At 34.8% G+C, this 11,917-nt stretch overlaps 2 protein-coding genes across 2 annotated transcripts; one reads left to right on the top strand and one right to left on the bottom strand.

Moving 5' to 3' along the window:
* Nucleotides 1–4,124: 4,124 nt before the first annotated feature.
* On the bottom strand, nucleotides 4,125–11,768 carry Nop17l (Nop17 like). The gene is made up of 7 exons (XM_070308051.1): nucleotides 11,413–11,768; nucleotides 11,104–11,288; nucleotides 9,523–9,670; nucleotides 7,515–8,216; nucleotides 6,240–7,433; nucleotides 5,714–6,147; nucleotides 4,125–5,626 (listed from the first exon to the last, which is right to left on the bottom strand). Exons 4-7 carry the CDS (start codon nucleotides 8,037–8,039, stop codon nucleotides 5,230–5,232), a joined length of 2,550 nt encoding a protein of 849 aa, XP_070164152.1. The 5' UTR covers nucleotides 8,040–8,216; nucleotides 9,523–9,670; nucleotides 11,104–11,288; nucleotides 11,413–11,768; the 3' UTR covers nucleotides 4,125–5,229.
* Nucleotides 8,707–10,765, top strand: LOC138939841 (uronyl 2-sulfotransferase). Its single transcript, XM_070308071.1, has 6 exons — nucleotides 8,707–8,933; nucleotides 9,438–9,638; nucleotides 9,843–10,003; nucleotides 10,134–10,202; nucleotides 10,357–10,517; nucleotides 10,623–10,765. The coding sequence occupies exons 1-6, from the start codon at nucleotides 8,754–8,756 to the stop codon at nucleotides 10,763–10,765; spliced, it is 915 nt and encodes a 304-aa protein (XP_070164172.1). The 5' UTR covers nucleotides 8,707–8,753.
* Nucleotides 11,769–11,917: the final 149 nt, after the last annotated feature.

The following is an 11,917-nucleotide window of genomic DNA, read 5'->3' as shown; positions in this document are numbered from 1 at the left end:
CTGCAAACGTTCTCGATATAGATCTTGGTCGCAAAAAAAGTTCGCAGGGCGGACTCGATTTTACCCCGCAACTCGGTTATTTAAAAATCCCCAAATATATATACAATGTACCCCTTTCTTAAATAAGATCGGAATTGTATACTGCGTCAAAAGGACAATTAAAGTGAAATATTACACACACACACACATCAAGTTAGCAAAATTCCATCTCAAATAGAGCGTTAAAACTTTTAGATGAATGCATTAAAATATTCAAAACTTTATATATAGATATATATTCTCGTTAATGAGAGAAAAGAAAATTTCAAAATATATGTAGCGAATTACGCGGATTAAAGAAAATTAAAGTATCGCGCGCGATATCCGTTATCAATAACAAAATCGGGATATTTGAGTTAATTAAGAACGATGGCAATTGGTAGTGTCGTTACTCGAAGAAATGGATGTTTATCCGTTCAGTTGTTTATTCTCCTACATCGTTTCGCGGATGATGCATCGCCAAACGCCGTCACGTCAGATGATACGTCAAATCGAATTTTTACGAAGCAACCGGCTACACGCTTGACTACACAACCCCGCTGGTCTAAGAATACCTTCGGCTACATCGCGATTACAAAGCTGCGACCTAATTTTAAAAGCTGCGTTCCCGTCACACCGCCAAAGCGAGGTATATCGGCGTACGGTACGTCTTTCGCAAAGTATTTTGCAGAGGGGTTACGCCAGAAGCGATAAAATAAACACCTGTAGTAATTTCACTCCGTCTTTTATCCCGCTTGTCATTTCCATACTTCTCATGCTTGTACAATTTTTAGTTTCTTCGTGAAGGGGACGTCGCGCGAAAATTAAAAGATTTTACAATAATGCGATAAAGTATTGACTCAATATTTTAAATTAAATTGTGCATCGTGTAATTTTTTTCAATTACACATTTTACATCGTCATGTCTACAAAAGCTAAAAAAATTGTTTATCACGAGATTGCACGTGGAACGTTTCCAATTAGTTCTTTTTGTGATGTGACTTTAATTTTTTTTAAATTCTTAACAAATATGTCAAACGAATATTCCGACACGAGAGGCTACTAATAATAATAATAAAAAAAAAAAAAAAAAAAAAAAAAAATATATATATATAAAACTCTCAGAAAGTATGGGAAAATCGTCAGTGTCAGTGAATTATCTGAACAGTATAGCGTACTCGCAGTATGTGGTTATTAAGCACTAAGGGTCCACATAATCGATATTCTCTATTATTTCAAGAGGACATCTCTGTAGACAGATACGAAGGTGAAAACGAGAAAGCCGAGGGTAAAAAATGGAACAGAAAGCATAGCATGCTCGCTTTAACATTGAATGGATAAAAAGTCATTGGCACGAAAGGCTGTGATGTTAACGAGTTTCACCTTTTACGAATTGCTCGTAGTTTTAATTGTCGCCTCTGTCTTCTCTTTTACGATCGCTCATTCTCACCTCTCTCGCAATATATCTGATAAATCTGTTATATACTTTTACGTGCCATAGTTTTCGCAGCTTAATTGCTAACCATATTTATAGATCAATGATTTTGTTTCGATTATACATATCGTTGATATTAATAATCGTGTCCTATTAGTAAAATATGTGTGCTTATATAGAAGAGAATCAAAATTTATTGGTAATAATTCATAATTTTCTTAAATAATATTAAAATATTGTTTTGGAAACTGTGAATATTCTTGGAAAAAAATTCTCCCTTTTGAACATAAAATTTTTCCGTGCAATTAGATATCATAAATTTCAAATCGCCGAAGCGATAATACGAACAAATACGCTGGAATCTTATACATTATTCACGAGCGAAGACAGAGAGGTAAAGGAAGAAGCGATATAAAAGGTTGCGTGAGATTTCGGAAAATAGAGCGATGGCCACATAAAATCGTCGACAATCGCATCATTTGTCTACAGAATGACAGTAAATAAATCAAAGCGCGCATTTACGCGAATAGCGTAAAGGAGATATGTCTGTCTACGCACAATTACGCATTATCGCATACGATCGTAGAGCGATGAATAGCGTTTACATTCCGAGAGGATAAATATATATTTAGATTCCATTAAAATTAGCGGTTTCAGCGCGAAATAGATTAGTTTAACGAATTAAGTTAGAAGTATGCGCAGCGTTTGGCGCCGTCCGGATGAGAGATAACAAAATTAATCGCTAGTTACTGGTTGGATTAACTGGGAAACGGAATTATTATACGAAAGTATCACATGAACGGTAATATGAGAATATTACAAATTTAAAAAAAAATTAAAAAGAAAAACAGAACATGTAAGAAAAATTAAATGCTTTTTTATGCTTTCAATTTCGTTCTTATCGCTATCTCTTCGTTATCGTAGTCCTCCCTGTGAAGTAGCGTGCTACAGATAACGCGTATAACAATCGTTCATCGTCGGTCTTTATCTTTGTTAGCGCGAGAGCCATCGATATTGCCATCGTGTGTGCCCGATCTCGAAACCGTGTTACGCGGAGAGCGACCGCGGCGTCCTTAATATCGCCGCCCCGTTCCATCTGATGTATAGATGTATGTTCACCAGCGAATGGTGCCAGGTGCAACGACTGGCCGACGGACAGAGCGACGTTAAAAGCCGGTCGGCTGCCGCATTGCCGATGTCGTGCCGGCCGTAACCGCGGCACCAAACGGGGTACACTTGCTTCTACCCTCTCCCAGTCCTCCTCTCTCGTGCACCCTCGCATCCCCGGCACCGGCAGGCCACCGACTTTCTGAACCTTAAGGGGTGGACTTATCGACCTGATGCCAGGCCTACCACCCTTGATCCCCGTGTATTTTGCACAATCATGTGTTGTTAATCAGTATTCGGGTATTGCACCCTTCTCGCTGTGTCTATTCTTTGGTTACTCTCTACGGATTATCGAGCAAATACTCTTACTATTGTTCAAGTCGCATTTGAAACGAGAAGTTACGTAAACATGGATTCGTGACGAGAAGAACTTTCTCGGATAAACAATTTTCGAAGCATTGTGTCTTAGATTTATCGCAAAACTGACCGGGAAGAGAAGAAACGGATGCTAATAGAGATAGTCGATTTTTCGCGATCAGAACTAAAAGCTCATCGACTCTCGGCTTAATCATCCAGAATATGCTGAAGAAAATAACGTAGAATGTTATTATTAGTTAATAATTTGCCACACGCATATACATGCAATATAATTTGTAAATAAAAAAAAAAAAAAATTAATAAGAGATTCATGCATGCGATATTTTGTCATATGGTTGAATGTATTATCGTCTCGTAGTATATAACAAAGGCTGTTCGTTAAGCCTTAAAATTGCCTTTCTTTTTGTGCCGTTTCCCCGTTATCATCGAGTGGCAGTGGACTATCTAATTAAAGCAAATCCGCAATCATAACAACGATACATCTGACGGGATTGCAATCGCACGAAATTAGAATATTTGCGTGGGTGACCGTATCAAATCTCTTTCTCTTTCTTTTTCTTTCTCTCCTAATGGGACCATCAATAGGAATAATACGGGAGAAACACGGCGATGCGGCGAAAGAGATAGATAGGTATACTGCGGAGTTTAACGACCTTACAACCCCCCGCAAGTAGCGGGATCGATGGTCTCGAACCGTGGCTCGGCCCGGTTGTTTCCGCCGCGTGGGCCGCGTCCTACTTTTCGATCACACACGTTTCACCTCGTTCGTCGTATCGTCGTTGCCCTACGATTTTGCTTTTCACGTTGTGTCACAGCTTTGCACGACCTGACAGCCGTCTCCCGATCTTTCGCAAATACATCTTCACCGTGACATACGATCGACGTATTCCCCATCTATTCTAAATCGGGTTAATTTGAAAAACCAATTCGCTTCTGATATCCGAGATTGATATTTTCACGCAGCGATAAATTTAGAAAAAATGTAATAATTAATTTATAAATTAATAACAATATTATGTATGTGTATAAGATACGGAATTAATTATAAATAAATATATATATGTCTCAAAAATGAAAAAGATATTTATACTAAGATTTTCAAATCATATTTGAATCCTTTTTTAAATAATATATTTAATTTATGATCAATTTAATAAAGCGAAGAGATAGTATCTCTCCTGTAAAAACATTTTGTTTATTCCATCTTTGTGTTATACTATTACAGGAATATATTGTTTTGACGTAAATATCTTGTTGATTTATATATGTGGATTGCTCATCGGAGCAAAAATCCTTAAGCGCAGTATATAATATAGGAATGGAACATGCTAACAAGAGCGCAGATATGTAAATATTTCATTGTATCTCTCTCAATTATCCGATCGAAATAACTTATGTACATTTATATAATTACAAAATATCAATATATAATATATAAAATTGATAAACATCTTAATTTTGCGACGTGTATCATTGAATTACAAATATTTTTTAAAATAGATGACTTTCGATAATTTCACAATATAATGACTTAGATAATTAGGCACCAAAAAGTCTACGCCACATAATTAGCAATAGTCGAAAGAGAATCATATTCATTTTTATCACCATATATATGTGTCACAATCCTTTAACAAGCGTTTGCTGCAATGCGTCTGCGTATTCGTGCATATAATGTGAAACACTTGGTTTTATGCGGACTGAATATACTTTTGCGTAAATGCACATGATATAATCTCAATTAAAATTTTATATGGATTTCTAATATAAAATATGTACAATTTATCATTTTATCTATTCTTGATTTAATCGAGTATTATCTGCGTAAAGATCACATATATTGTGCGGCAGTAATATTCAACAAGCATAAAAAGGGAATATATACTTTTTCTCAGATGAATCATTAAATTGATTCGGTGACAATTCAATCAGCTGTAACTTTTAAAAATTCCGATTTAAAATATCGTGATCTCACATATCGCCATCAATGTATCTTAATTCAGTCATTTTCTAAGGTTTGCTATACATTTTATGTATTAAGCAAAAATTTAATAAACTGATTTAAGTTAGTTTTAACTATATTTACTACTAATATAAGTCAATTGTTTAAAGATATATTAACAATTTTGATTCGACTTAATGCTTTCTTAGTTGTTTAGCCCTCTATACTAATAACGTACTAAAAAATAAAATCCCATCTAAGTAGTTGTTTTGATACTAAACCCTGATACTACTAGTTTTATATATGTAATCACAATATTATGCATAATTACCTCGTGTTGTATCTAAATCTACATATCGAGGTCAAATATCAAATCATTCTTAAATTCCAATTGAACTGCATCCTTTGTTGCATTATTCGAGGCGTCGCCTTGAATATTTTCGATGAGTTTTTCCTCGCAGCTAGATTTGCTACGGTGATGCAAAGAATGTTTATCATCCGTTTTTGAGTTCACGATTTCGATATTAGCGGTTCTTTGTTGTTGCGAATGTTTGTCTCGAGTAAGTATAGGTTTTACAATCTCCGAAGTTTCCTCGTTCGGAGAACGTTTATAATGTGTCTTGTATTTGTCTCGCTCTTCGGTTTCAGAATTCTCGCTTTCGCTCATTCGGCGATCATACGCGCGTTTCTTGTTCCGCAATTTACGTTGATTCTTTTTTCGCTGTCCAAGAATACTCGAATTGGACCTAAGAAAAATTATAATTGAATTACACAAACGAGTTTATTAATATAATTTCTAGTTGAGAAGATAATTATTGATTTCTCTGCATTACCTATATAATTGTCGTGAAACTACATCATTAAATCGTACAGTCTTTTTTAAACTGGAACAATCCGATTCGGAATTAACATCGTGTATGAAATCGTAATGATAATCTGTACACGATGCAGGAAGGCTATTTTCGTCGGCACTCGACTCGGACATAGAACGCGAAAAATTACGGGTACGATGTGATTTTAATATTCCTTTCGAATATCTCACACTGCCATTGCTGCTTGTCAATTCATCTCCGCTGCTTTCCGAAATTGATCTGGCTTTTTCAATGGTATGCATTTCCTCTGGCTGTCGTTTTACCTCTTTTGCGTTTTCCTGCTCTTCGTCATCATCAGAATCCTGCTGATTTGGACAAATATCTATAACAATGCTATCACCTTGTGGCTGTACAGATAATTGTCTTTCCCCTTGGAGTTCATCTTTCGTATAAGCCTATATAAAAATATTTAATTTGTTATTTTTAATATAACTATCCCATTTTTTTATAAATATATGTTAATATGTATAGTTAATGTGTTTTATACCATTAATTCCTTAAACTTGTTTGTAAATGATGCTGTAGTAGGGAGATCTTTTGCTTCCATAAATTCCATGTCCACGCCAATAAAATAGTGTGTTACATTCTCAATATCTTGCACTGTTATGGTAAACACGACGTTATTGTCCCATGGTTCAATTATAAAACTTTCTGGCTCAACACAGCCATCTCCTATTTTAAGACATAATGAATAATATTGCGGAAAAAATCCAGCACCTATAGATGTCAGCAAGATATGTATTCCTGCATTATTATCTAAAATTTTGTGACATATTTCATCGGGATTCACATTTTTTACATTTATCGTAATGGCTAACTGATCATTGTAAATATTACAAGCATATGGAGGAAAATTGTATTTAATATTAGGATTCATAAATGCATCGATGATTTCTGTCATATTACAAGTCCGCAAGGCAGTATCTTCGCACTTATCTATTACATCACTTGTTTTATCATATTTTAAATTTTTACACACATTTTCATACTCTTTCACTAATTCTATTTTGGGTAAACTCTTTTCATCATCTTTCGATGCTATTGGTAGAGGACTACTCTGATCACTATCAACTCCGCTATCTGGCCTATCTGTGCTATCCATTGGTATTAAGGGCCGAATAACTGGTAAAGTTACAATTAATTTTTTATATTTTGCATCAAATTTAGCATTTCCATTATCCCCATCTACAGGATATGGTAATGGAAGTTCTAGCAAATACTTTGCAGGCTTCTCACTTTTCAAGGTAAGAGATTGTTCATGTATATCAAGTGTTGCATCGCTAGCACTTTTCAATAAAGGCAGATCTATAGTAACCACAAACTTTTTTGGAATTGTAGCATACATCTTTGCATCTTTACTTAAAATAAAATCTTCCATTTCCACATCAAATTGGTGTTTTACAAAAAATTTAGGAATAGCATATTTTTCATCTATTAGTTCATGCTCTTTATTCTTGTAATAAGTAGTAACTGGTGGAACACGTTGTGGTTTTTCCTCATTCTTTCTTAACTGTTTCTCGCGACTTTCGTCGTAGCCTGACATTAACTTCTGATAAATTTCTGGCTCTATATCCAGCGATTCCTTCGGTAGGTCTTTTGATGGTTTTCTGATCACTGTGGGATGAGTTATACCTTTAAAGTTGATCTTGGGGAATTTCAAATTCTTCCTGTCCAATTTCACCTAGCAAAATGCACAGAAAACATATGTAACATAATATGTTATCAAAATAAAAATGTAGCACTACCTTAAGTGAATATGAACCTTAAAATTATTTTCTACACCGTCCATCGCCGTATTATTGACGATCTCGCGGAATCGGGGATTCTTGGACGCCAAGTAGATGGTGTCCGGATGAAAGACCACATCGAACACCATGCAGCGCGCGTTCTTCTTGTCAAAGTCATCGCGTGGTGGTATCAACGTATACGGAATAGACCACTGTAGACCACGGTGGCCCTGTTCGTATGAGGGTTGACTGGTGGGTCGTCCGACGACTGCGTTCTTGCTGATGTTAAGGAAACACTTCTTATCGCCGTTCACGCTGGTTTTTATGACGTAACCGGGCTCCGGGTTAACGAATGTCACATCAACGCCCCGTTCCTTTTCGAGCTGTGTGATCTCCTTCTCGTAGATCTTCTTGTTATCCGGATCGGTCACCTCCTCCGCGTATTCGATCAACAACTTGCGGAATTCCTCTTTCTTCAGGCACTCGGTTATATTTTCCAATTCCTCACGCGACACTTCCAAATCCTCCCAATCTTTTTTACGCGACTCGTATACATCCATCTTACTCGTTGCTCTCGTGTGTTTACAAATATAGACTCATCGTAGGTAGGTAGTAGAGATAGCCAAGAGCGTGTAAACACGTGGACAGCCGCGCCACCGTACCGGCCGGTCTCGGCACCGGCTGCGCCGTTTGATTCGCGGCGCGGTGTCCGTGATCACTTTCAAACGCGCGATATCCTAATGTCAAATGATTCTTATTAGTTTTCAGTCGAATAGGAGTATTTCTCCTTTCCACTTTTTGTCGTGGATCGAATAAAGATCACTACGTCGCATGAATGCATAAAAATAATCACCGGATAAGCAACTTTATGATGCGATTGTCAAAAACGTCATCGATTATATCTTTAAAATATATAAATAAATAAAAAGATAATTGTTATTTCCTGAGTTTTTGTTGAGACATTCGATTATTCAATCGATACTTCAGCTTGTATAATTAATATTATTCAATATTAGAATGAGAAAGAAATTTCTAGAAGGTTATACGCGATCAAGATGTTTCGTACAATATGCATTGGAAAGTGAAATGTTGCGGTTCACCTAATCAACCGATCAGGTGGGGGTCGTAGGCTACGGCGAAGATGTGGGGATCACACAGTTTGCGGAGTCTGACCCACTAACATTCTCCTCGCAGTTACTCAGCAACAAGTAATCTCAATCTCGATAATTTACGTAAAACGTATTAAATCAATTAAATCAATTAAAAATAAAAAAATGCGTCGGAATCGCGGTTTTCTATTATTGCTTTCAATGTGTCTGACAATGGTTTTTATCGCTTTGAACGCGAGGTCGTCTACGGATCTGCTTGAGCTCGCGAGTGTTACCGAAAAACGTAGCTCATTCAAAAAATACGATGGGTCACGTGCCGATAATCGATGGATCACTCGCCGTCAGGTGAAATTACATAATGTCGATTAAGTAAAATCAATTCGCCGATTGCAAACCGTATTCAATTTTGCATTTGTAGAAAAATTTTATCCTGAACATTTATCGTCAAGAGAATGTTTACTCAATCTTAAAGAACGAGTATACGCTTATTTTTAAGTGCACGCCGAATTAAGGCGTATATTACAGAATATATCTTGATTTAATTTTGCATCTAATTATTGAGCGCTCCAAAGCAGCGGAATGCAACTTTCGGAAATGTTAGGGATGACTTATGTTTGCATAATAGCATAACACAGAGAGAATGCATTCTCCACGAGTCTAACAATAAGCATGATGCAACGAAAGCCCATCGTCAAGTGTCTTCTATTATTTCAATCACTATAAAATCGAATATATGTAAATAATTTCTTTCTCTCTCACCTAAAAACAATTCAAGAGTTAAAAAATTCACTTTTGTTCATGTTGCAAAATAATGATTTATAATACGATTATTCCAAATATCTCAAACAGACGCATCGATATGTCACACCTTCTCTTGCCGAATTGGGTGACATACCATACAAATACAAGCACGTTCTTATGCTGACACGCATACCTGGTACAGGCGCCGAATTGATAGTATTGATTCTGCAACGTTTACAAGGATATAACGCTTTTAAACATATACGTCTACCACCGAGTGATTACGAATTTTTATCAGCTGTACGACAGGTTAGCTGTTCTTTCTCTCTCTCTTTCTGTCTCTGGAAAAAATTTTCAAGTTTTAGCAATTTATTCAAATCTTGACATTATTAATAAATCTTTTGCAACTAATTAACACATATTTTTCTTTATAATTAGTTTTACAAAATTTGCAAATTCAAATGCAAATCAATTTGTTTCTATTATAATTATAAGATGTCCTTAATTTTGCAGGAGTTATTAATGGAAGAAGTTATAAATATCATCAGACAAGAAGCTATTCCCTTAACTTTTGATGGAGACGTAAAGTTTCTAAATTTCTCGGCAGTTGGGCGTCAAGGACCTACTTTTATATCTTTAGTGAGAGATCCTTTAGATCCACGAATTTGGCAATGGTATAATTATAATTTTTCATTCTTAAAAGTTGTATATTTTTAAGGAGAAAAAGAGAGGGAGAAAATATATTAAAGAATATTATATATTATAATAACGCGCAATATATTACTTAATATGATTCTAATATAGGAAAGGAAAAGAAAGCATGTATTATCACGGAGCTATACCTCATTTTTGTGGACAGGAACCACGCTGCATGTAAGTCCAATAATTTTATGTAATATTTTTTTGTGTGCACATTTCTCTGTTAATTTATCTTAATGTTGATTAAAAAAGATAAGCATTTTTACAAAAAAAATAAGAGAGATATTATCGATTTTTATGTTGTGCATATTATGTTGTCTTTCTCCAGGGAGCGAAACAACACGTGGGCGTTAGAACGCGCTAAAGTAAATGTTATTCGATGGTATCCCGTTGTTGGGATATTGGATTATATGGAGGAATCGCTAAACGCGCTTGCAATCGAGTTTCCCTATTTTTTTAATGGTGCTATTAATATCTATAATCAATTTCGTAAGTATTTGTGTAAATATTTTTGCCGTTGTAATATTTTATATCGATAGCATCGTCTTTTTCTTCATTATTATTATATTACATTATTCCATTTCTTATACATAGGATCGAAAGAGAATTTGCCCACTTCGGTAGCTTTAAAATTACGAATTAAAGATGCATCCTTAAGAAAAGTTCTTGCACAAGAAGTGGAATTTTATCAATGGTTAAAATCTCGGCTTCTCAACAAAACTTTCAACAACGACTGAGTATTGCAGTATGATACAAATATTAGTTGATTGTAACCGTCACATAAAATTATCGGGACAAACATTGTTTTTATTATAAAATTTTCTATTCGTATTCTATTATATAAAAGAAAATAAGAACATATATAGTCAAAGAAAGAGAAAAAAATAAAAAATTTTTATTCCACTTGTAAATAGAATAATTAAAATCTAAGTTATATATTTTATAATTTTAATTTATTTTAATTTTTAATAAATTTATATATATTATCCGATAAAAAAAATATGTTCCTTATTATAAAAAATTGCTCAGAACCAGACCGGTTTGTGACAATAAATGAAACAGTAAATTTGTTTACCTTCTTAGGAACTGTCCTCATAAATCTTCTCGGCTGCTTGTCGAGAGCGAAAATAGGATGAGAATGGGTATAATCAGAATGAAACACAGACTTCTATGCACTTTAGATCTTATTAATAAAAGATTATTTGAAATTATACCAGGCCGCCATATTAAAAATTTGTATTAGATTTTTTTTCACATCCACTAAAAAAAGAAACATATACTTGGTTATAATAAACACCATGAGTAGAACTGAGCGTAAAGTTCAAATTCTAAAGAAGCGAATATGAGAAAGAGAAAAAGAGAGACTATTTTTCTTTTTCTTTACCTTGACTTTGCCATCAACGCATTGTCACCGACGTTCTTTCTTTAGCGCGTAATCTATACTTGTGTGTTTGAAACGCCTCTATATCCTCAAAATATAGGTATCGAACTACATTGCCATTTCTAGAAAATTTCTCAGTAGGTAACTGACAATGAGATAAGTTTCGTATATCCACGATTTCTGGTTCTGTTCTGTGCTACGTCCTCAGAGTATCGCTAATACAGATCAATAACGCGACAGTTACGGTCATATTAAACAGATTTCTAACATACAAATGCACGTCATTAAAGAAAAAACTGCACAACATTATGCAAAAAATGTATTTAATGCATCTATTTATAAATAGAATGCAGATATCGCGTCTCTTTTTTATTGCGTTTTACAAATTATATATTTGATAAAAATACAATAAGATCGATTAAACGCGCTATCTTCGTTAAAATTACTTGGTTTGTACAAAAAATTGCTACAAAATATGCACATAATATAGCATGAAATGCTTAATATT

Source organism: Polyergus mexicanus, unplaced genomic scaffold (genome assembly GCF_030449975.1).
Source record: "Polyergus mexicanus isolate NDT 795.1 unplaced genomic scaffold, iyPolMexi1.0 SCAF_15, whole genome shotgun sequence".
NCBI classification, from domain to species: domain Eukaryota; kingdom Metazoa; phylum Arthropoda; class Insecta; order Hymenoptera; family Formicidae; genus Polyergus; species Polyergus mexicanus.
This window is presented reverse-complemented; position numbering and strand designations above follow the sequence as displayed.

What these genes read in the sequence shown, in the direction of transcription:
- Nop17l (XM_070308051.1), bottom strand. Translation starts at nt 8,039, where the DNA reads ATGGATGTATACGAGTCGCGTAAAAAAGATTGGGAGGATTTGGAAGTG. An exon ending in GTGTAGAAAATAATTTTAAG is followed by an intron (nt 7,434 to 7,514) that starts GTTCATATTCAC and finishes GCATTTTGCTAG; the next exon opens with GTGAAATTGGACAGGAAGAA. An exon ending in GTTTCACGACAATTATATAG is followed by an intron (nt 5,627 to 5,713) that starts GTAATGCAGAGA and finishes AATTTTTCTTAG; the next exon opens with GTCCAATTCGAGTATTCTTG.
- LOC138939841 (XM_070308071.1), top strand. Translation starts at nt 8,754, where the DNA reads ATGCGTCGGAATCGCGGTTTTCTATTATTGCTTTCAATGTGTCTGACA. An exon ending in TTTTATCAGCTGTACGACAG is followed by an intron (nt 9,639 to 9,842) that starts GTTAGCTGTTCT and finishes TTAATTTTGCAG; the next exon opens with GAGTTATTAATGGAAGAAGT. An exon ending in GATCCACGAATTTGGCAATG is followed by an intron (nt 10,004 to 10,133) that starts GTATAATTATAA and finishes ATTCTAATATAG; the next exon opens with GAAAGGAAAAGAAAGCATGT.